Source organism: Mercenaria mercenaria, chromosome 13, assembly GCF_021730395.1.
Source record: "Mercenaria mercenaria strain notata chromosome 13, MADL_Memer_1, whole genome shotgun sequence".
Taxonomy (NCBI): Eukaryota; Metazoa; Mollusca; class Bivalvia; order Venerida; family Veneridae; genus Mercenaria; species Mercenaria mercenaria.
The window spans coordinates 78,912,852-78,938,734 of NC_069373.1; the positions used below are offsets into that span (position 1 = coordinate 78,912,852).

Below are 25,883 nucleotides of genomic sequence, written 5' to 3' on the forward strand. Positions count from 1 at the left end.
TTGTCAAATGGTTACTTTGTATGTTCTGGAAAAATGTATATAACCCACCTAATCCAGTAATATGAGCAGACATGGGTTGTGTAAGATGTCCAGTAATGATCCTTGTCTTGAACGTGTTGTTGTTGATCCACTGTAGTTGATAGTTCTTTAAAATGCCATTCTCTATAACAGGTGCTTCCCAATTAACTACAAACGATGTAGACTTCATCTCAGAACAATGTGTGATACGTGGCTTCTCTGGCACTGAAAAAAATGTATTCATACATGTAACATAAAAGAATGAACAGGTTTGTTTAGGCACAGTTTGGTGCATCTTGTGACATACTTAATTTTTATAGGGGACTACTTTTCATAGATTTCTCGGTTGCATCAGTCCAGGTCAAAAGTTCCTACAAATTAAATTCCTATTCATTTTATCTTGAGAAGTTGAAATACAGGAGTTCATTTCACAAGAAATAGCGATTGTGGCAAAAACCATGAAATTTCATGACCAAGACATTCAAATATTTCACAGCAGTGTATAACCTTGTGTCAAGAGATAACGAAGGTATACTGAGGTTATTCACCCTAAACAATGGTTAAAACCATATGAGCTAGCCTAAAGAAGTGAAAACCAATGTGTAATGTTTGTTAAATCCTAGGTTTCATTTCAAAGGGCCTCAAAATATTATCTTTAAGAATAGACACTTATTACTATGTACACCTACCAACATAAGCATATACTAAATCTGTACCTCCCTATTGAAAGATTATCTTTCTTTCATAAGTCTTTTAAAGTTGAAACATGTCCTAGAATATGCTCTATATCAGTTTGTTCCACTTACCTCCTTCCCTAGTTCTAATAGATACTGTTGCTGGAGGGCCTTGACCAACATCATTGAAGAACTTAACTGACACTGAGTAGTCTGTGAATGGCTTCAGGTTTTCTATCAATGTCTCCTGTAATAAAGAAACAACATGTTAACTAGGATTCCTTCAATAATGTCACCAAATTTAAAAGCAGATCTCATTTTATATCTCCACATAAAGATGCTTCTCCCAGCATTTTACCACAACCACAACCATTACCATTATTTGCATGCATATTTTACACTGACTTAAACATGTAGAAAGATCATCAACACACGGTAAATCTTGTTGTTTGATCTTGCTGTAATGATCTGTTACATAGATTCATTTCTTCCAAGTAATTTGGACACTTGTTGATACAGAAACTGCCTTTTGCTCACAAAATTTCATGATTTTTCCATGCCTTTGTTCAGTTTTCCTAATATTTTATGCAAAATATAGAGCATAATTTATGCAAAAAGCAGGATGGAGTTATGTTTCTTACTGTACAGAGTCAGCTTTTGACGGTAAACAAGTGTTGCAAGTTTTAAAGCAATAGCTTTGATAGTTTAGGAGAATAGCTGACCTAAACAAAAAACTTAACCAAGAAATCTGATTTTCTATGTCCAAAAGGGGCCATAATTCTTGCAAAAAGCAGGATGGAGTTATGTTTCTTGCTGTGAAGAGTCAGCTTTTGATGGTGAACAAGTGTTGCAAGTTTCAAAGCAATAGCTTTGATAGTAAGGAGAAAAGTTGACCTACACATAAAACTTAACCAAGGATTTGTTTGTTTGTTTGTTTTGGGTTTAACACCATTTTTCAACAGTATTACAGTCATGTAACGGCGGGCAGTTAACCTAACCAGTGTTCCTGGATTCTGTTACCAGTACAAACCTGTTCTCCGCAAGTAATTGCCAACTTCCCCACATGAATCAGAGGTGGAGGACTAATGACTTCAGTCACAATGTCGTTTATCCAATAGTCACGGAGAACATACGCACCGCCCGAGGATCGAACTCGTGACCCCTTGATCCGTAGACCAACGCTCTACCTACTGAGCTAAGCTGGCGGGTTACTTAACCAAGGAATCTGATATTTTCTAAGTCCAAAAGGGGCCATAGTTCTTACAAAAAGCAGGATGGAGTTATGTGATAAAAATTTGAAACCAGTCAATTTCATATTGCTTCCAAAAATACACAGAAAATATTTCAATATTCTGCTGATTTTCTTTATTATCTACTTTAAGTTTCCAGTAGGGATTTCTAAAATTTAGAGCAGTTTCTGAGAATTTCCCCAACTTTGACAAAGCAGCAGTTTTCAAATTCAAGTATTTTTTCCATGACTATTCTTGGTCAGTGGGAACCCAACTGTCTTCAGGTTGCTTCTTACAGGTTTTGTTTACCATAAACTGCATCAGCACACAACCGGTATTTTAGCAGAATACATACCTGTTTGTTTGCATCCTCTATACTGTATGCAAACATGTCAGTACTGCCAACAGGTTTATATTCCACCTCGTACCCTCCGCCTTCACCGTTCCTCTCCTCCTCCGGCATAGGGTCCCAATGTAATGTTATCTTTGTACTCTCTGTGCTCGTAGCTACCAAATTTTTAGGAGACTCCTCTGGCACTAAAACATGAACATTTATGTAACAGTAAGGTTTATTTTTAGTATGAAGGATATCACGGTCATTTAAGTAAATCTTTTTCAGCAGGCTAGGAAACTATTTACTAAATTTTTCCTGAAAGTCTCTATCATAAGTATCTAATGACTAGAGAAAAGAATTTGTTATATTTGAACATGTTCTGACTATAGTACTATTCATTAGTAATTCATCATGTTCACTGGAATACACAACATGCCTAAAACTCTTTGAGGAGATATGAATTATAATTCTATGTAGGTCAGATTGAATTATCATTCTATGTAGGTCAGATTGAATAACTATTATATGTAGGTCAGATTGAATAACTATTCTATGTAGGCCAGACTGAATTATTATCCTATGTAAGCCAGACTGAATAATTATTCTATGTAGGCCAGACTGAATTATTATCCTGTGTAGGTCAGATTGAATTATTATTCTATGTAGGTCAGACTGAATTATTATTCTATGTAGGTCAGATTGAATTATTATTCTATGTAGGTCAGACTGAATCATTATTCTATGTAGGTCAGACTGAATTATTATTCTATGTAGGTCAGATTGAATTATTATTCTATGTAGGTCAGACTGAATTATTATTCTATGTAGGTCAGACTGAATAATTATTCTATGTAGGTCAGATTGAATAATTTTCCTATAAAGGTCAAACTGAATTATTATTCTACATAGGTCAGAGTGAATTATTATTATACGTAGGTCAGATTGAATTATTATTCTATGTAGGTCAGACTGAATAACTATTCGATGTAGGTCAGACTGAATTATTATTTTATGTAGGTCAGATTGAATTATTTTTCTATGTAGGTCTGAGGTCAGACTGAATTATTATTCTATGTAGGTCAGATTAAACCATTATACTGAAATTGTCAAAAACAAGAGGGCCATGAAGGTCCTGTATCGCTCACCTGACCTATTGACCTAAAGATCATCAAGATTAACATTCTGACCAAGTTTCATTAAGATATGGTCATAAATAAGTGTTAACTAGCTTTTCCTTTGATTTGACCCCGTGACCTAGTTTTTGTCCCAACATGACCCAGATTCGAATTTGACCTAAAGATCATCAAGTTTAACATTCTGACTAAGTTTCATGAAGATACAGTCATAAATGTGGCCTCTAGAAAGTTAACAAGCTTTTCCTTTGATCTGACCCTGTGACCTAGTTTTTGACCCAACATGATCCAGATTCGAATTTGACCTAAAGATCATCAAGTTTAACATTCTGACTAAGTTTCATGAAGATACAGTCATAAATGTGGCCTCTAGAGTGTTAACAAGCTTTTCCTTTGATTTGATCCCGTGACCTAGTTTTTGACCCAACATGACCCAGATTCGAATTTGACCTAAAGATCATCAAGTTTAACATTCTGACTAAGTTTCATGAAGATACAGTCATAAATGTGGCCTCTAGAGAGTTAACAAGCTTTTCCTTTGATTTGACCCCGTGACCTAGTTTTTGATCCAACATGACCCAGATTCGAATTTGACCTAAAGATCATCAAGTTTAACATTCTGACTAAGTTTCATGAGGATAAAGTCATAAATGTGGCCTCTAGAGTGTTAACAAGCTTTTCCTTTGATTTGACCTAGTGACCTAGTTTCTGACCCCAGCTGACCCAGATTTAAACTTGACCTAAAGATCACCAAGATGAACATTCTGACCAAGTTTCATTAAGATATGGTCATAAATGTGGCCTCTACAGTGTTAATTAGCTTTTCCTTTGATTTGACCGGGTGACCTAGTTTCTGACCCCAACATGACCCAGATTCGAACTTGACCTTAGGATCATCAATATTAACATTCTGACCAAGTTTCATGAAGATATAGTCATAAATGCAGCCCCTACAGTGTTAAAAAGCTTTTCCTTTGATCTGACCTGGTGACCTAGTTTTTGACCCCAGATGACCCAATATCAAACTCGTTCAAGACTTTATTAAGGATAACACTCTGACCAAGTTTCATTAAGATTGGGCCAAAATTGTGACCTCTAAAGTGTTAACAAGCTTTTCCTTTGATTTGACCTGGTGACCTAGATTTTGACCCCAGATGACCAAATATCAAACTCGTCCAAGATTTTACTGAGGGTAACATTCTGACCAAGTTTCATTAAGATTGGGCCAAAATTGTGACCTCTAGAGTGTTAACAAGCTTTTCCTTTGACTTGACCTGGTGACCTAGTTTTTGACCCCAGATGACCCAATATCGAACTCGTCCAAGATTTTATCTAGGGTAACATTCTGACTAAGTTTCATTAACATTGGGCCAAAAATGTGTCCTCTAGGGTGTTAACAGTCAAAATGTTGACGACGGACGGACGGACGACGGACGACGACGGACACAGGGTGATCACTAAAGCTCACCTTTGAGCACTTCGTGCTCAGGTGAGCTAACAAGAGCTGTCTCCATAGGATGACACATGCCCCCGATGGCACTTTGAATGAATAGTTATGGCCGATGTTAGAGTTTAGGACCTTTGACCTACGGACCTGGGTCTTGCGCGCGACATGTCGTCTTACTGTAGTACACATTCATGCCCAATAATTTTAAAATCCATGCATGAATGACAAAGATATGGACTGGACACGCCCATCAATGCACTATCATGAAATATGACCTTTAACGTCTAAGTGTGACCTTGACCTTTGAGCTACGGACCTGGGTCTTTAGCGCGACACGTCGTCTTACTGTGGTACACATTCATGCCAAGTTTTTTGAAAATCAATTCATGGATGACAAAGATATGGACCGGACACGAATGCACTATCATGAAAAATGACCTTTAACGTCTAAGTGTGACCTTGACCTTTGAGCTACGGACCTGGGTTTTGCGCGCAACACGTCGTCTAACCGTGGTACACATTCATGCCAAGTTATTTGAAAATCCATCCATCGATGACAAAGGTATGGACCGGACATGAAAGCAGTATCATGAAAAATGACCTTTAACGTCTAAGTGTGACCTTGACCTTTGAGCTGCGGACCTGGGTCTTGCGCGCGACACGTCGTCTTACTGTGGTACACATTCATGCCAAGTTATTTGAAAATCCATCCATCGATGACAAAGATATGGACCGGACACGAAAATTGCGGACAGACTGACAGACGGTTCAAAAGCTATATGCCTCCCTTTGGGGGCATGAAAAAGCTAATCTTTATCCTATCTATGAATTAGACAGTCTGAAATGTCATAATGTACTGTACTGTAGGTCATGTGACACTGCAGGTAAAAAAGGACTTGCATGCCAGGTTACAAGAACCTATATTTCACAGAAGTAGAGACAGAACAGGTCAAACTGGCTATTTGTATTCTTCATCCAAGTGTACTTTTGACTTGATACCTGCAGTTTGTATCTAAAACTAAGCAGATGACAAAATGACAGCTTCAAGAAAGATGTTTTCATGTCTCGGTAAGAAACTATTGAAGCAACTCATTCAAATTTATTCATTCATTTTTGTTCGAAGCTGTCTCCATAGGATGACACATGCCCCCGATAGCACTTTGAATGAATAGTTATGGCCGATGTTAGAGTTTAGGACCTTTGACCTACGGACCTGGGTCTTGCGCGCGACACATGGTCTTACTGTGCCACACATTCATGCGTAGTTATTTCAAAATACATGCATGAATGACAAAGATATGGACAGGACACGCCCATCAATGCACTATCATGAAATATGACCTTTAACGTCTAAGTGTGACCTTAACCTTTGAGCTACGGTCCTGGGTCTTGCGCGCGACATGTCGTCTTACTGTGGTACACATTCAGGCCAAGTTATTTGAAAATCCATCCATCGATGACAAAGATATGGACCGGACACGCCCATCAATGCACTATCATGAAAAATGACCTTTAACGTCTAAGTGTGACCTTGACCTTTGAGCTACGGACTTGGGTCTTGCGTGCGACATGTCGTCTTACTGTGGTACACATTCATGTCTAGTTATTTGAAAATCCATCCATGGATGACAAAGATATGGACCGGACACGAAAATTGCGGACAGACCGACAGACGGACAGACTGTTCAAAAACTATATGCCTCCCTTCGGGGGCATAACAAGAGCTTAATTGGAAAGCTTTCTTAAGGTAGAGAACCCGTAATGACAATACACACTTGCCATGCAATTACCAATTCTTGATTTGTCTTCCAGCATTCTGCTGATGATAAAATAGCTCCTAGCTTTCTGACCATACTAGAGAATGCCAAACACTCATACTGCTAATATTCAATCCGCACAAAATTCTGACTGTTATTACCAGTTACCTTAAGATAATGTACCCATAAAGATAATAGACAATTCTTGTGCAGTTAAATATTCTACAATAATTTTTTTAATTTTTTTTTCTTCATTCCATAATGTAGTTCATACTAGCTTCTGTCTTAAGTATCAACTGCAGAATAACAAACAGAGAATACGTAACTCACTGGAAATTGCCAACTGTCATCATAGATCATACCTTAGGTTGCTTTTGAAAATCAAAACGTAACAACACTTTTCCATGAAATAGTTCTCATACAAACTTAATTCTAAAAGTAAGTAAGCTAAGTGTACTGCGAAAGTTGAAACAAAGGTTAATAATTCTTTCACAATCTGTTGCATGAAAAGTTCTTTTTTACAGTTATTAGCTACCAGATGAACAGTAAGATGTAACGCAGGCAACAGTGTAGGCTGCTGAGTTCTTATTAAAAATGCACCGCAAAATTCACATAACACAGTTAAAAATATTTGTCATGCAATTCTGAAATACTTTTCTGAAAGGCTTAAAGATCAGAAATGTCATTGCCTTAAAGAAGCACAAGGTATTCACAGTGAAAATTGGTATGAAAATGAGCCACGCCATGAGAAAACCAACATAGTGGCTTTGCGACATCCGCGCAGTCTGGTCAGGATCCATGCTGTTCACTTTCAAAGCCTATTGCAATTAGAGAAACCATTAGCAAACAGCATGGATCCTGACCAGGCTGCGCAAATGCACTTTGTTGATTTTCTCATGGCGCGGCTCAAATTATGACACTGTGATCAAAGCAGAATGTTCTACTGCCATTCATGACATATGACAGCAAGATATAACCATAATTGACAGTCTGATTTGAAGACATCCTTTTAGCACTTTTCCGTCTTCTTCTGGTAAATGGTGTTACGTACTGAGCTGTAAAAGGTTTAATTGCAATATATGCATGTTAATTACCAATGGTAAGGTTATTGTCACATTGTTACTGTATGAAATAATTCCACGCAATTTTCATTTACAACCTATAACACTTAAAAGAAACACAAAAAAGAACATGGACTGGAATGACAATTTATATGGAATGCATTCAGTTTTCATGTTAAATTATGACAATGGTGAAGAGATTGAAATCATATATCATACATTATAACAGTAAACTGTTACCATAAAAGAAAACTTATATTTCACATGCAGTACAAAATCAAGAAGCATATTTCAATTTATCCAATTCTATTTCATTGTAGTTTCCTCTAGAGTTTGAAAAAACAAGAGCTGTCTCCATAGGATGACACATGCCCCCGATAGCACTTTGAATGAATAGTTAGAGCCGATTTTGAGTTTAGGACCTTTGACCTACGGACCTGGGTCTTGCGCACCGACATGTCGTCTTACTGTGGTACACATTATGCCAATTTTTTAAATCCATCCATGGATGACAAGATATAGACCGCGACACGAACGCACTATCATGAAAAATGACCTTTAACGTCTAAGTGTGACCTTGACCTTTGAGCTACGGACTTGGGTCTTGCGCGCGACATGTCGTCTTAGTATGGTACACATTCATGCCAAGTTATTTGAAAATCCATCCATGGATGACAAAGATATGGACCGGACACGAATGCACTATCATGAAAAATAACCTTTAACGTCTAAGTGTGACCTTGACCTTTGAGCTACGGACCTGGGTCTTGCGCGCGACACGTCGTCTTACTGTGGTACACATTCATGCCAAGTTATTTGAAAATCCATCCATGGATGACAAAGATATGGACCGGACACGAAAATTGCGGACAGACCGACAGACTGACAGACGGTTCAAAAACTATATGCCTCCCTTCGGGGGCATAAAAACTACGTCTTTCATATTTCAAAGATGCCTTTGTGTAAAAAATGTTAATTCTAACATGACCAGCAAATAACCTACATACATGTAGAGCAAAATCTATCTCGGGTTATTTTGCAATAAACCACTCGCGTGCAATGACGTCATCCAATCCAGGTGCGTAGCACGGTCGTAAAAAGTAATAATCACCATTTTTTTCTAACACTGTTGATACTAGTATGTCGTGTTAGAATCGAAATAATAAGTTCCCAAGTGTGATTTATCGTAGAAAAACCCGAGATTTTCGTTCTTATGCAAAACAATAGATCACTCAGGCCTACGGCCTTCGTGATATCTTCTTACGCATAAGAACTCAAAACTCGGGTTATTCTACGATAAACCACGTTTAGGAACTTATTATTTCTTAAATAAAAGATTCCTTATCACACCTCAAACCCTCCTGGCTTAATGTACATATAACAAAGCAAAATGGCAAACATTAGAGCAGGAACATTTGTCCAGTTATACATTTTACAATACATCAGAGTCCTCACACTAGCACTGAAGTCTAGGTCATTTCCATGGAAACTATTTAAATTTATGATGCTAAGAATATGCAAAACTTGCCTGTATTTTAGAAAATAATGTAGAATAATGCAGATTAATATTCACAAATGAATTTGAATTCATGAATACCTTTATCCTTGAGAACAAGAGAAAATAAAATCTTCATGAATATTTTTACTAAATCTATAGTATCTATATCATATTACTATACAGGAAAGTTTGAGCGCAACTCGGGCTGAAATATCTCAGAAGTGTCTAAATTTTTCATTGTAATGTATGCACAATGTACGCACATGACAGATTCTTATCGACTGGAAACTGCAAATGGCATTTACTAATTTAAAGGTTAAGTCCTGGTAATATTCAGGAAAGACACTATGGTGACTTCCAGAAATACTTTGAAAAACAGTAAAGAAAGGTGCTAGCGCTTCAAAGGGAAGCCACTATAGTAAGAAAAAGAAACAGTTTCATGTATTACCTGCAGGAAAAGTAATGAATATTTGACTAGCACTGCTGGGCTCACTGTTGCCTAGGGCATTTTTTGCTATCACTCTGATCTGGTATGCCTGGTTTGGTAACAGCCCACGCACAATAATATTTGTTGTGTTATTGTCCACCAATAATGCACGACTGTTGGACCAGCCAACATCGTTTACTCTGAATAATAGAACACATATGCCAGTTATGAACAGTTTATGGGTGACGTATGTGGTGAAAATAGAAGTGCCAGCTCCTTAATGGTATGGAGTAATGGCTTCAGGCCTTGATTGGATCACAGAATAATGAATAGCTGTGCCAGTTATAAACAGTTTAAATATTGCACAGATAGTGAAAATAATGTACTTGCTCATTATACTGGTGTCAAGGGTTCGACTCTAGAGTGGATCAATGCCAGGCCAGCTCTGGAGTTACATGTCTTTATTGCTCATTTTGTTCTGCTGAGTTCAGAGTCACACCAACTTAGTTAAGGTCATATGGGGACTTTTCAAGCCTTTCATGGTGGCTGAAGATCCCTGGTACCCCTCCATGGGGTAGAACCACCGACCTTCTGTGTCCCAGCTGGATGGCTTCCTCACATGAAGAAGTCTACACCTAAAGCTGAGTTTTGAACCAACATCGGTGACAGGCAAGAGATTTTAAGTCAGCAACCTCAACCACTTGGCCACTTACATGTCTTTAAAACTTGCTATAAGCCCAAACTATACTACTAACTTGCTAATGTCAAGTAACTGACAAGTTATAAAGCACAAATGAAGGACACAAAAACGAAAAATAATTTTTTTGATTCAATGAAGCTTTCTGATTAGCTTGAAGGCAGACTGGATACTGAAGTAATCAACATAATCACGAGTCATTTTATAAAACAATCTGTTAAATCACTTCTTTCTAGTGTCTAGAGATATCACTGATTATGTTCATTAAACGTCTCAAAATACAACTTACTTTTTCACATTGATAATATAATTAATTATGGGGCTATTGTTGTCTTTGATACTTTTCTGCCAGGAGATAACGGCTTCTCTTGCCTGGATATTACTAACTGTGGGTATGCCAGGGGGACTTGGTACATCTGTAATATATAACAAACAAACATTAATGCATAAGTTACAATGTACAAAATCATTTTTGCATCAGGAGACTTATTTCCATGTGCTTCACGGTTGTGTCAAAACATTACCTTCTGTGAAAATCTAACTGGTATTAATTAGAAAGTGGACACAAACATGTGTAAATGATATGACACTGAAGTTTCAAATAAATCCATTCCTTAACCGAAATCTGATTAACCAAACTTATTATAAACAAAAGCATTATTATATGGAAATAGTCTTCAAAGGACATTGCTGGGCTTCTCTCCTTTTTTGTTACACTTCAACGAGCATGCCATTAAGAATTAGGTCAAACAACTTTATATAACATGTAAAATCCATGCTGACATGCATTCAGTTTCCAGCTTTCACATAATTTACTTTTTTTCAAAATTAAGGTACTGGATCCATAATGACAATTGGAAATTTTCAGTCAACTAACATTTTATCATATACAGTTTCATCATTCTAAGGCAAGAATGGAAAGCAAGGTGCTCGCACGAACTCATCCAAAGAATGCTTGAACACCAAACAAAAATAAATTATGCAATTGTATAGAAATTGCAGACTGCCATTATACAGCCGCTTCCTTAACAGCTACAGTCTCTTAATGATGTAAAACATATAGAAACAAATTAAAAATATGATAATGATGTATAAAAATCAATGACCTGATGAGCTGATGTATAAAAAATGATACAATGTATGTGTTAGTATATACATGTATGTGGTAGAAATACTGAACTTCAAACAGCTGATGAGGCAGGAAGAAAACTATGCTTGTTAAAGTGTTATATCTTCAAATGTACATTATATCATCAAAATAATGCAGTAGAAATTCAAGAGACTACAATGTTGAGTGTTTTCAAGAAGAAACACTGTCCAGAACTAATCAAGCCAACATTTTTTATATTCTAATAACAGGCACTAATTAATGGAAAAACTTTCTTGATTATGGAATAAAATCTGAGAAATCTGAAAACACATAGAAGGAAATGGTCAGAGACTACCACAGGATCAGAACATTTATTATTACATAATATTAATATCTTTAGGTGCAAAATGTCAAATGACAAATTTAGTAATAAAAGATTATTAAAATGCAAAAATAAATAATGCTGACAGCATATTTTTGTCTGTTTACGAATATAGTAAAACATCAATCACTTGAAGTAGTGTGGGGTAGAGCAAAATGACATGGGACAACATGACCTACTTAGGTCAGTAAAAGACTTAGTGCTTGAGCCGCTCAAGTGTGTCCACACCCTCCCCAGCATTTTAAAAGACTCCACTGCTTTCAGCAAATTAATTATTTTTATACTGTTTTATACTGTGAGAAAAAACTACATGTCATGTACCCCTCACTCAAAATTTTTAATCTACCGGTATTCTAAATTATTTTACCAAATCCTCATTAAGTAGAAATGGTTAATAGCAGGGAAGTCCTGACTTAGTAGAAGTAGCAAATTTAACTACTAGAAGTGAAGAGCAAAATATGAAAGCTACTCGTGTCTGACTTTGACTTTTGGACTGCCTTGTTACAACCTGAAGTACTTGTAACATATAACACCAGTCAGTAGTCGATAAAAAATTCCTCAAAATATCTTCTTTTTTTTCTAATAATCACAGAAACTACAATATTAATGAGACATAAAACCCAACACATGCATTGTTAAAAGTGCAAATGTCTAGACACAGAAAATTAAAATGGACATTTAAATTAAGCTGAAAGTATGTGTCTGCATACAAACAGATTTTAACACAAGTACAGTACAACCTCTTGTTAACAACACCTCTGGCAGGCAAATACCTCATAAGGACAGGTTGTCATAATCTGTAACTGGTTGTAGATGCAGATGGAAATATCCGGTTTGAGTGTAATTGTTTTGTCTGTAACTCAGTTAAGATTTGTTGCGGCAAAAACAGTAACACAAGAGCCAGATATTCACATCTGCATCTACAACCAGTGGTAGATTAATTTTCCTAAATGCCGCATTTTTCAAATTATTGAATGGATACAGCGAAAAAAAAATAAAAAAATAATATGCTTAATATACCCACAATATGCACAATAAGGCTTGTCACTGATGATTCCTGTAACATTTAGTGGAAACTTTCCCAAGAAATATATGAGAGAAGTGGCTATAACGTCATAAAATTTGATAAATCAAGGGCCATAACTCCCCTGAAAATCATCAAACTGGAACATGACCATGATATGCACAATTAAACTTGGCAATAATCACTTTTGTAAAGTTTGGTGTAAATCCTACTGGTGGTATCGGAGCAGTTGTCTGGACAAGGTAAAATACAACAAATCAAGGGCCATAACTCCACTGAAAATAAATGAACAAGAACATGCGAATATATGTCCAATGCAGTTTGGCACTGATAACTCCAGTAAGATTTGATGGAAATCTGCCAAATAATATATTAAAGAGAAGTGGCCAAAATACCATAAAGTTTGACAAATAAAGGGCCAATCACCAGACCAGAACATGCCGAAGACATGCACAACTAACCTTGGCAATGAACACTTTTGTTAAGTTTAGAATAAATTCACCAGGTGATGTCAGAGAAGTTGTTTGGACAAACTTTTTGACATACATACAGACAGAAAGACTGACAGACAGGTCTGAGGTCTCCCCCACTGCATGTGGAAGACATAAGCAATACACAAATCCTTTAATTCCTTAGTTGTCATTAATATCACTGAATTCATCTGGCTCTGGGCTTCAAGATGGGTTTTGCTGGCATTGGTAAAACGCCTGTCTGGTGTGCAAGATATTCTCTTTCCCATTTCACAAAATTTTAAGTAAATGCAACAAAAAGATATCAATCTTCCCAAAGCTGTTTGCTCCAGAAGGTTGCACTGTATCATGTATGCATGAACAAGAGAAAGGGAGTTAATGTCTGTAACGAGATATTACTAAATGAGTGCAGATTTAAATCTAATTCAGCCGCGCCATAAGAAAACCAACATAGTGCGTTTGTGACCAGCATGGATCCTGACCAGCCCGTGCATCCGCGCTGGTCGCAAACGCACTATGTTGGTTTTCTCATGGCGTGGCTCATAAATGTTTCTCCTTCATGTTTTAGGATTACATCTAGTAAAAGACATAAAACAAATAATCTACTTCTGTTAGCCTAACAAGGAAGATAAAACAAAGTAACATTTAAATGATGAGATAAGTAAGTATGACATCATACAAGCAAATCTTATGTATGTTTAAGAATGGAAAACAATAAATGAACAATGATCATATGTGTTTATGTTTTGAATGGTTGATGACAAAACTGCTCACAACAATAGGATATGAATAATACTTTTTTTTATATTTAGAAAAGATTAAAACAAGTCAATCAAAAGAAATAAAAATACACAATACATGGGAGTGGGGAAGATACAAGTTATTATAAACTGTCATCTAAATTTACCATCAATAAATAAAACATGCTGTTAACTTTCTTGCAAAACTAACATGCATAAAATAACTTATATTGATCAAAAATTCAACAAATTTATTTTGAGAAGATTTCTAGCAATAAATTCCTTCTTTTTCTCAAATTATCCGCTCCTTAACCACTTTATACATATAAGTCGAATGCATTGAACAGAAAGAGACTCGGTTCAGTTCAATGTGTCCACAGAAACAGTGTCCCAATATCTAAACCATGTTAAACACTACAGCTTCCTCAAGGTTCCATTCAAGACTATCTTTCTGTCAGATATATTCATGCAGCTATCACATTCACAAGGAAAGAAATACAAATCTTTTAAAATGTGGAAGTACTAAATCTCTTTAAATGCCTGCCATCTTTGTGACATGGTTAGTACCAGGTATTTTTCACTAAATATTGTAAGACTTCTGACAGTAAAGTCTACAGAAAAATTGCATAATGTATTTTATGATTACGCCGAAAGAGTAAGTACAATACAGCAGGAAAAGTGTTAGTATTCTTTTGCTAAACAAACAAATTTTTGCAAGTCTTGAATGGAAACAAATACCACTTATAAACACTAAACACAAATATACGGAACCTGGTAAAAAATACTTCAAATATTCTGGGATCTTCCAAGGTTTATATAAATCTGCTGCAAATTACAGAAACCAGTTCTCATTTGTTTTTTTCTCTATATCTACACTGCATTATACAATCATGGGCATGGTAATAATGTGACATAACAATTGAGGTACCAGGTGTTGCAATATTTACAATTTTGCATCTTATTCCACTTTTATCTAATGATTTCATCCTGTCAGTATTGTCAAAAATATCTTAAAATGAAATAAATGTGTTAAGAATTACAACAGATGATCTTTTCTTCAAACTTGCACACTGCTTGCTTGCAGGTTTCTTGCCATTTTTTCAACATCATCGAACACATGTTGACAGTAAGCAAAGTACTGTTCATAAATTCCACATTAGCAGTGAATTTTCTACATAAAAATCTGACAACTTCTCTACATGAATCAGAGGTGAAGGCAGAATTAGTTCAAATCTATTGTCCGCTGTCAAATAATCGTATGACAAAACTATGTTGTTGTCTTCAACAAAAACAGAGCCATAATGTTCCTTCTAGTTTTGTCGCTATGTTATTGAGAAAACAAAGTTAATAAGGCTATAAATTATGCCTGTTCAGGGAAAAAAGACAGTGTGACTGGTGACCTAACAAACAATAACCTGGTACATCAATAAAGCATATCTCTACAAACAATCTACTTAAACCGAAACCCTAATCTAATAATCTCGTAAACCATCTGTTTTTCTTGGTTACACAAATATTAACAAATACACCTCTTCCATATCAATGTTAGTCTGTTTCCATGGAAACATATATATATATATATAAACAAGTCCTTGTTTCACCAGCTACAGGAAGATACTTTTTCAGGACATTTAGTTTTATATATTGACCACAAACAGGTACAGCAGTAAGAATCCTTCTCCCGAAAAGGAAACATGAAAATGTAAAATTGCGACATGAACCCGCTGGATGTAAAGTGTTAGCAATATCCTTAAGGTTTCACTACAGAATATTGTTGCATCAACCACCTTAAAATTGCAGGGAAATTATAAAAATACAAAGGAGCTTTACAAGTTCTGATTTCGCTCCAGTCTTCATGTAGATAAACTCATTTCTTAGAAGCTTCAGACACTTTTTGTATAATCTTATAGTTTATGACAACTCTTCTAGAAATACTGGATTGTGTAGAAAATGACTGACACAATCCGGACTGCAAACTGGGAAATTTTTGTGAGACCTAGATTCCGCAACTTCAGCATCAGACTTATTTCCAATACTATAAACCATTTTAGTTATACAAAAATGAAAATTAAAAAAAAACCTGCAAAAGTTTTGAATCTGCGAATGAATGATATTGTAAATATTAGCAAAATTTAATCTCTCACAAATATTTCCCAATTTACAGTAAGCCAGTTAAAATCTGAAACAGTTTTTAAATATTACAAGAGATCACAGAGTGATCTTGGCGCCCACCAATGTGCCATTTTTGAGTGTTCCAAATTTCAAGACTTACTGACTAGCTCAAGGTCAAATTTCATTTCCGTACACAACACAAATCTATGCAAGTGGTCCAAATTTGAAGGCTGTAGCTTGAGAAATGTAAAAGTAGGTCACTAGGTCAAAATCAAGGTCAAATTTTACTTCGGAATACAAAACTATGCATGTGGTCCAAATTTGAAGCCTGTACCTTCAAAAATGTGAAAGTAGGTCACTAGGTCAATGTAAAGGTCAAAGTTTGTTTCGGTACACAAAACTATGCATGTGGTCCAAATCTGAAGGTTGTAGCTTGAGAAATGTAAAAGTAGGTCACTAGGTCAAAATCAAGGTCAAATTTTATTTCGGAATACAAAACTATGCATGTGGTCCAAATTTGAAGCCTGTACCTTAAAAATGTGAAAGTAGGTCACTAGGTCAATGTAAAGGTCAAAGGTCATTTCAGTACACAAAACTATGCAAGCGGTCCAAATCTGAAGGCTGTAGCTTGAGAAATGTAAAAGTAGGTCACTAGGTCAAAATCAAGGTCAAATTTTATTTCAGAATACAAAACTATGCATGTGGTCCAAATTTGAAGCCTGTACCTTCAAAAATGTGAAAGTAGGTCACTAGGTCAATGTCAAGGTCAAAGTTTTTTTCGGTACACAAAACTATGCATGTAGTCCAAATTTGAAGGCTGTAGCTTGAGAAATGTGAAAGTAGGTCACTAGGTCAAAATCAATGTCAAATTTCATTTTGAAACAGGAAACTGTGCATATGGTCCAAATTTGATGCCTGTACCTTCAAAAATGTGAAAGTAGGTCACTAGGTCAAAATAAAGGTCAAAGTTTTTTCCAGTGCACAAAATTATGCATGTGGTCCAAATTTGAAGGCTGTAGCTACAGAAATGTGAAAGTAGGTCACTAGGTCAAAATCAAGGTCAACTCATGTCAAGGTTCATCTTGCCACTCAAAAATATACATGTGGTCCAAGTTTGAATGTTGTAGTTACTGACAAGAACATTTTAAAAGCTTTTCCCTATATAAGTCTATATGAACAATGTGACCCCCGGGGCAGGGCCATATTGAACCCTAGGAGGATAATTTGAACAAACTTGGTAGAGAACAACTAGATGATGCTACATTACAAGTATCAAAGCCCTAGGCTTTGTGGTTTGGACAAGAAGATTTTCAAAGTTTTTCCCTATATAAGTCTATGTAAACCATATGACCCCCAGGGCGGGGCCATATTTGACCCTAGGGGTATAATTTGAACAATCTTAGTTGAAGACCACTAGATGATGTCACATACAAAATATCAAAGCCCTAGGCCCTGTGGTTTTGGACAAGAGGTTATTCAAAGTTTTTCCCTATATAAGTCTATATAAACCATGTGACCCCCAGGGCGGGGCCATATTTGACCCCAGAGAAATAATTTGAATCATCTTGGTAGAGGACCACTAGATGATGCTTCATACCAAATATCAAAGCCCTAGGCTCTGTGGTTTTGGACAAGAAGATTTTCAAAGTTTTTCCCTATATAAATCTATATAAATTATAGAAATAAACAAAGGGCCATAACTCACTCATAAATTGTTGAACCAGTTTGATTTTCAGGGGGACACAACTAGAGTACCAATACATCATTCTGACAAAGTTTGGTCAAAATCCCCCCAGTAGTTTCTGAGGAGATGCGATAACGAGAAATTGTTAACGGACGGACGGACGGACGGACGGAATGACGGACGGACGGACCACGGACGCAGAGTGATTTTAATAGCCCACCATCATCATGATGGTGGGCTAATAAGAAAGATTATGCATAAATATGCATGCAGAAATTAAATCAATAATGCCTGTAACTTGTTAAAGTGCAATGACGGTAGGTCACCTAGCAATGACGACCCACCAGTACTAAGAAACGAGTTTTGTATCTGGCCTGTTACTGTATTATCTACAACATCTAGCATCCTAAAGATGTCAATATAGAACAGGCATACTCACCGTATGGGAACCGACGGTCGCCTACATGCATAATAATTAGCAACACTCTTTAACTACATAGTAATATCAATAAAAAAACACTAAGATATATACATACATTTTCTAGAAATTTACAGCACTTAAGTATTTCTATGAGTACTGCTTGGAATATAGCAGTAATTAAGAAACAATGGACAACAGGCACTTGTATGATTTTCAATTGTTAAATTATTAATTACAGTATTTTTTCCAACATCTTCTAGTAATAAATGCTAGTACAGACAAAAGAGTTATAAGTCCATATATTTTCTGACTACCTTTAAAGCTAGCGTATGTTGTTATACCCCCTTTCAACAATTTTTTTTCCGTAAAAAGCAGATACACACATTTCCAAACATGCTTATACATAACCAAATTCAAAGCATATATTAATATCTTACATGCAGTTATTTTCCCCAATTCTTATATTTTCTTATGTAACAAAGACTTTCATAGCTGCATTCCTTTCTGGATAAATTAAAACACAACAAAAAAAAACAACATTTGTAAATCAACTGAAACAACAATCTGTTTAAAAACATCAACAGGGATGCACACTCAATCGCAAGACTGAAAATCAAATACTGAAACAAAAACACTTGTGGCAAGTTTGAAACTGAAAAAAAAAAGTAACGAAGGATTAGTACTAGGGTGAGTTGTAAAATGAACAACATAGAACTGAATTGTGATTGTACAACAAACAATAATATTTCAACGTAAACATATCCAACCTCTAGTAAAAGCAACTTATGAACATCTTGTCTGATAGAAATGCCATTTTCACAATTTTTCTACAGCATATATTCAAAATTTATGCAAAATCAATGCGCTTGGTATATATATATTTTTTTGCATACTTAAATTTATAAGATTCCTGTAATATATATGGTAGGTGGTTTTCACGCTTCTTTCTTGTATTCCCTAATATGTCAAATTAAGAACTGTTATAAAATTGCACTGTGTCATGCATGAAAGTACATGTATTCCTGTACTCAAAATATGAATGGAAACATTTTATATTTTCAAAACGGGAAAAGTATCCTCTTAGAGATCTAACTCTCATACCAAAGAAATGTCAAATTGTTCATTAACATGTCAGAATTACAAAATTGGATTGTAAAATCTGATCCTCTGCCATTGCTGATCTTCTTAGTCTTTCTTGTTAAATTTGTTACTAAAACATTTATCTTTTATTGTAAGTGAAAATGCATTTATCAGACAAGAATGTAAAATGAATATAACAACATCAACGGGTGCAGCCTAAAGATTTCTGTATCTCACCATCAGAAATAGTAATATTTTCATCTATAACATCACCTATGACATCATCTATGACATAATCATCAATTTCTTCAGAAAGTGACATGTTTTTCAGGTCTGGAAATAACACATGAAAGTAGTTCATACACACAAGCTACTTACACAAGTAGTAAACTAATACTACACTGTAAATGGGGCATTTTCTTTTATCAAACATCTGAAGTATCATTTGATGATCAAAAACCCTACTTTCTTCTGAAGAATATAAACATCATATGAAGCCTCAGAAAAGAGCACAATACAGAAATAAGAGAAGACATCTCAAAACTTCCAAGTTTTGCCATCTTTGGTCTATATTCATCTGTATTTGAAGTCTGAAACATAGATTACAGAGGGGCATATATTTGCTGTAATTTTTAGCTTGACTATCCGAAGAATAGGTAGAGCTCTTGTACTCACATGTGCGTTGGCATTGGCATTTTTGTCAGTGTCCCGATCTGGTTTTTTAAGTTTTTTGTATGTAAGCTTGTATCTCAGTATCCACTAATGGGAATGAATGGAAACTTCACACACTTGTTCACTGTGATGATCTGACATGCACTACACATGGTTCATAACTCTTCTTTACATTTTTACAAAATTATGCCCCTTTTTGACTTAGCATATTTTGGTTTAGTTTTGTATGTAAGCTGATAGCTCAGTAACCACTAAAAGGAATGGATTGAAACTTCACACACTTGTCCATAGTGATGAGCTGACATGCACTGCACAGGTTCCATAACTCTGTATTGCATTTTTACAAAATTCTCTCCTCCCCATTTCGACTTATATTCATTCAATTGACAAGACTATCGAACAGTCAAGTCTTGTTTTACAGCATATCTGTACTGATGAGATTTTGATGTCTGTGGACCATGCAATTTTTTTGTCCCAAATTACACAATAAAAAGAATGAAAGCAAAAAGAAAGACAAGAGGGCCAAGATGGCCCTAGGTCGCTCACCTAAGAAACACACCATAACAGTGTAAAACATGTTTGACCTTGTGACTTCATGGAAATAAATATTCTGACCAATTTTCATTAAGATTGAACCAAAAAATTGGTCTCTTGTGATAAAACAAGCATTTTCTTAGATATGACCTAGTTTTTGACCCTAGATAACCCATGTTCAAACTCGACCTAGATTTTATCAAGGCAATCATTCTGACCAAAATTCATGAAGATCAATTGAAAAATACAGCTTCTATCACATACACAAGTTTTTTCTTTGATTTGACCAAGTGACCTGTTTTTGACCTCAGATGACCCATATTCAAATTCGACCTAGATTTCATTAAGGCAATCATCCTGACCAAATTTCATAAAAATCAATTGAAAAAAACAGTCTCTATCGCATACACAAGATTTTTCTTTAATTTGACCTAGTGACCTAGTTTTTGACCTCAGATAACCCATATTCAAACTCAACCTAGATTTCATCAAGGCAATCACTCTGACCAAATTTCATGAAGATCAATTGAAAAATACATCCTCTATTGCATACACAATGTTTTTCTTCGATTTGACCTAATGACCTAGTTTTTGACCCCAGATGACCCATTTTCGAACTCGGCCTAGATTTTATCAAGGTAATCATTCTGGCTAAATATCATGAAGATCAGTTGAAAAATACAGCCTCTACTGCATACACAAGGTTTTTCTTTGATTTGACCGGGTGACCTAGTTTTTGACCCCATATGACCCATTTTCGAACTTGGTCTAAATTTCATCAAGGTAATCATTATGACCAAAATTCATGAAGATCAATTGAAAAATACAGCCTCTTTCGCATACACAAGGTTTTTCCTTGATTTGACCTAGTGACCTAGTTTTTGACCCCAGATGACCCATTTTCGAACTCGGCCCAGATTTCATCAAGGCAATCATTCTGACCAATATTCATGAAGATCAATTGAAAAATACAGCCTCTATCGCATACACAAGGTTTTTCTTTGATTTGACCTAGTGACCTAGTTTTTGACCCGAGATGACCCATTTTCGAACTAGGCCTAGATTTTATCAAGGTTATCATTCTGACCAATAATCATGAAGAATAATTGAAAAATACAGCCTCTACCGCATACACAAGGTTTTTCTTTGATTTGACCTAGTGACCTAGTTTTTGACCCGAGATTACCCATTTTCGAACTCGGCCTAGATTTCATCAAGGTTATCATTCTGACCAATATTCATGAAGATCAATTGAAAAATACAGCCTCTATCGCATACACAAGGTTTTTCCTTGATTTGACCTAGTGACCTAGTTTTTGACCCGAGATGACCCATTTTCGAACTCGGCCTAGATTTCATCAAGGTTATCATTCTGACCAATATCCATGAAGATTAATTGAAAAATACAGCCTCTATCGCATACACAAGGTTTTTCTTTGATTTGACCTAGTGGCCTAGTTTTTGACCCGAGATGACCCATTTTCGAACTCGGCCTAGATTTCATCAAGGTTATCATTCCGACCAATATTCATGAAGATTAATTGAAAAATACAGCCTCTATCGCATACACAAGCTAAATGTTGACAGACAGACGACAGACGACGGACGACAGACGCCGGACATCGAGCGATCAGAAAAACTCACCTGAGCATTGCTCAGGTGAGCTAAAAAAAGTATTTCAAATTCTAAATTTCTGACTTAAAATATGATGAATACAGGCTAAGGGACATCAGTCCCTGTCTACCTGAAGTATATCATACCCAGTGAAATCAAGAAAACACCTAAAGTATTATACTATACATGTAGAGTGAAACAGCAACAGCAAACATTTCAAGCTCATGGAAAATCTCTGAATACGAGCCACTCAGTGAGATGTAATATCAATGCCCTTGTGTGAAACATACCTTGTACAATTAATTCTGTTGACTTTGACTCTTCAAAAAACTCTAAGTTGCCGTCAACTAATTTCTTTGCGCTCTTTCTACAGGTGTAGTTTCCTCCATCTTCTGTTCGGACACTTGTTACGATTAGAGTATTGTTCTCTCCCACAATGGTAAACTTGTTTTCAACGCTTGGGTCCCTATGCTTGATCTGTCCATCTTTACCTGACCAATTATATAATAATTACTTAAACCTTGCTATGTTTATCATTCTTTTAAAAAACACTGTTAAAGTCTGTGTGCCTTATAATTAAGTCGTCCAAATCTGTCAAAACAGAAAACAATTATGGACAGTTTACCTGTGTCTGTGGAACTACAGAATAACTAAATGGAAAAATGGCATCAACACCGAGTCTGATCTTTGCGGACACTTAACTAAAATAAATGAAATTTTAAACCAACAACATGTACATTGATGCAACATGACAAAAGCAGCATTGACGTCACATGAGCAAATTTCACACAGCTTATGTCACTTTTGAGTCAGTACTAACAAATAAAATTCTGCAAAGTTTGTTTTGCTAATAAATTCAATCATGTGTCCCTATAAATTGAGCAAACTCCAAGAACTTCTCTGCCTACCCTTAAGAACAATATAGACTCCTTCCTGGGACCACATGACAAGTTCAACCATCTCATCATCCGGGAATGTAAGTTCACACGGTATACTTGCAGTCTTGTTTAGTGGACTGTAAACCACACCTGGGCTCGGTGGAAATAATAAATCTTGTGACCCTGAAAGAAGAAATAAATTATCTTTCTTCCACTAATACTGACAGTATCATATGTACATGTTATATTATGTATAAATGATATTTCTGTTTCCAACAACATTTTAATTCCACCTGTTCAAAATAATTATGTCACCTATTTGTTTGAAAAAAAAAATTCTGTCACTGCCTCTGACTTGATTCACAATTTGCGGAGAAAGTGTATAAGTGATTCAGCTTGCTTGGCTTCGAATTCTGGTCTGGTTTCACATTTTTCTCAACCTGGTGAGTCTGACAGGGAATCACAAAAATTCAGTAAAATAACTTTCGCACTATATTGATAAATAAACAATAGGGCAATGACAGCCCTATATTGCTCACCTGAGTTACACTGCTTGCTTGAACAGCTTGGGCAGATGGTTATGCAAGGAAAATGTCTGTGAATTATTTTGAAATAGTACCAGATTTTTCTGACAAGAATATTTCAAAAGTTTAAACTGCATAAATATGGGCTGGTAATGTGTGTGTGTTGAGGGGGTGGTGAAGAGTTTGGCGGAATGATGACATAGGATACTAAGAGACAATATCAGACAAGATTCCATTACATAGGGAAAATTACCACAACCCCTGGTGGCCAGGTTTTTTGACAAAACTGAATAATCTGAACAATCTTGATAGAGGGTCACACAAGGACCATTTGTGTGAAATTATTTTAAAATCGGGACAGCAGTTTCTGACAAGATTTTTAATTTTTTACAGACAAAAAAAAGTGACTTACGCCCCCTATGGGCCGTGTTTTTTGACAAATTTGAATAATTTGAACAGTCTTGGTAGAGGGTCACACAAGGACCATTTGTGTGATATTATTTCAAAATCAAGCCAGCAATTTAGGAGATGTAGTCTGAACATTTTCTATATTTATCTCTTGTAGCCTCTATGTGCAACCAGGCCAAACTGTTTGAACAAATTTGGAAGAGGAACACCAGCCAAGTTTCATCAACTTCCTTCGCACTGTTACAGAGGAAATATTGTTAAAAAGAAAGTGTGGACAGATGGACGACAGATGGACAGCAACAGAAGATGAATGATCAGTTGCTCAGGTGAGCTTAAAAAGTTATTTCCTTTTTATCTATATCAACTACTCTTTTTTGAAATTTCTAAAAGCAATCCTAGTTAAAACACTAACTAAGGCCTAAATTAAAATTAAGTTTGTTTGACCTTTACCGACCCAGTATTTTTACAGTGAGTAGGTAGGTAGGTAAATAATTTTATTATATTTTAGTTTTTTTTTTAATGTTTTTTGTCTCAGTAATAATAAAAATTAAAGTCTATTTATTAATACCTATTGCTTGTAGATAATCTTGGAAGATGCTCTGTTAAATGTATTCTTGTAATAAACCCCTAGCCCTATTCATGCACACACAATATGGGCACAGGCTTAATTTGCACATAAGGCAAAGTTGACCAAGTCTTTGAGTATCTTTCATGTCTATACTTTTTCTTTATATATATATCAAAAATGTTTTCACTACATCTGCGCTTAAAAGTACAAAACGATATAGTTGGGAAAATATTTGGCATCTAAACACACTACTGAATTACAGCTTATTTTCAACAAGTGTTTGATGCTTAATTCAATAGCTTTTTATGAGTTTTAGAAGGTTTTTACAACGGTTATGGCAGTATGCAAGCAAAAGTGATGATTTTTTAGCTTTAAGGCCAGAGTTTTTTTATCTTTCGTTTTACGGGAGATTTTTGAAAAATGAGCAGGGGGAGGAGGGAATAAAAATAAAAATAAAAAGCTGGAAAGTGAGCATCTCAGAAAAAAATAAAAATAAAATAGAATTTTTTAAGATTTTTTTTATTTTGATGAACTTTCGTTTCAAGTTTTGTTTACTTGCGTTTGTGTCCAATATTTAATATTGTGATGTATTGTTATGTTTTAAGACTATAAAAGCCATTTATACAGGATGAACATTGAATAAAATTTTCATGCATGCTTGTGAATAAACTGCTTCAGGCACTGTAACTCACACTGGCAAGTCTTTAAAATTCAGAAAGCTTGTTTTACTTAATTTAAGTGGAAGACAAAAATTATTTTATCTGTTACAACAGCCACAGTAAATTTCAGTGACAGCAAGTGAACTAAACACGTCTGGTATAAAGTGGCTTAATTAGTAGTGTAGTAGTTTTGGTGGTTTGGTTTGCTTGCATCTTCTGCTGTGTAACCTCTGCTTTTTATACATAATATTTACTTATTGTATCTTTCACCAATATCATCTTTAATGAGCTAACTTTACAGTTTATGCCAGCTCATAATATACTGGATTTTATCAGCAAAATAAAGTATTTAATAACTTTGAATAACAGTCACAGTGCAGAGGGCAAGATTTTTTTTCAGTGATGAAAAACGAAAGATAATCTAGCAAAAAGTAATCTGAAAATTTACCTCATTTAACTCTGTGATTTGCACCTTTTTATAATACACTTAGTGCAAGTACTGAAGTTGCTTCTGTAATTTGCACCTTTTTATACTACACTAAGTTCAAGTACTGAAGTTGCATCACTTTTTGTCAAAATATTGTCTCCAATAAAAAGTATTCTTTATTATTCTTTATACACTTATGAATTCTATGGAAGTTACAAAAGAAATGGACCATCTGTCTGAGATTTTGCCAACACTACCCAGGGTTTTCCCTCCGGTATTTTATTTGGGAGTCCATGGACTCCCATGGCTGCTAATTTAAGG

At 35.6% G+C, this 25,883-nt stretch overlaps 1 protein-coding gene across 7 annotated transcripts in view; it reads right to left on the reverse strand.

Annotated features, from left to right (window-relative positions):
* LOC123529770 (tyrosine-protein phosphatase 99A-like) overlaps positions 1 to 25,883 on the reverse strand; it is a 68,375-nt gene that overhangs the window by 31,764 nt on the left and 10,728 nt on the right. For 4 of the 7 annotated variants that reach the window (XM_053522425.1, XM_053522424.1, XM_053522423.1 and 1 more), the window contains exons 3-11: positions 23,007 to 23,159; positions 22,389 to 22,589; positions 19,516 to 19,611; positions 10,565 to 10,691; positions 9,600 to 9,778; positions 7,570 to 7,647; positions 2,277 to 2,458; positions 825 to 939; positions 49 to 243 (exon numbers count right to left, since the gene is read on the reverse strand). In XM_053522425.1, coding sequence (XP_053378400.1) covers positions 49 to 243; positions 825 to 939; positions 2,277 to 2,458; positions 7,570 to 7,647; positions 9,600 to 9,778; positions 10,565 to 10,691; positions 19,516 to 19,611; positions 22,389 to 22,589; positions 23,007 to 23,159 — 1,326 coding nt within the window. Of the gene's footprint in view, positions 1 to 48; positions 244 to 824; positions 940 to 2,276; positions 2,459 to 7,569; positions 7,648 to 9,599; positions 9,779 to 10,564; positions 10,692 to 18,216; positions 18,238 to 19,515; positions 19,612 to 22,388; positions 22,590 to 23,006; positions 23,160 to 25,883 lie in introns of all 7 variants that reach the window. The other 3 variants (XM_053522426.1, XM_053522428.1, XM_053522427.1) reach the window with 3 other exon arrangements.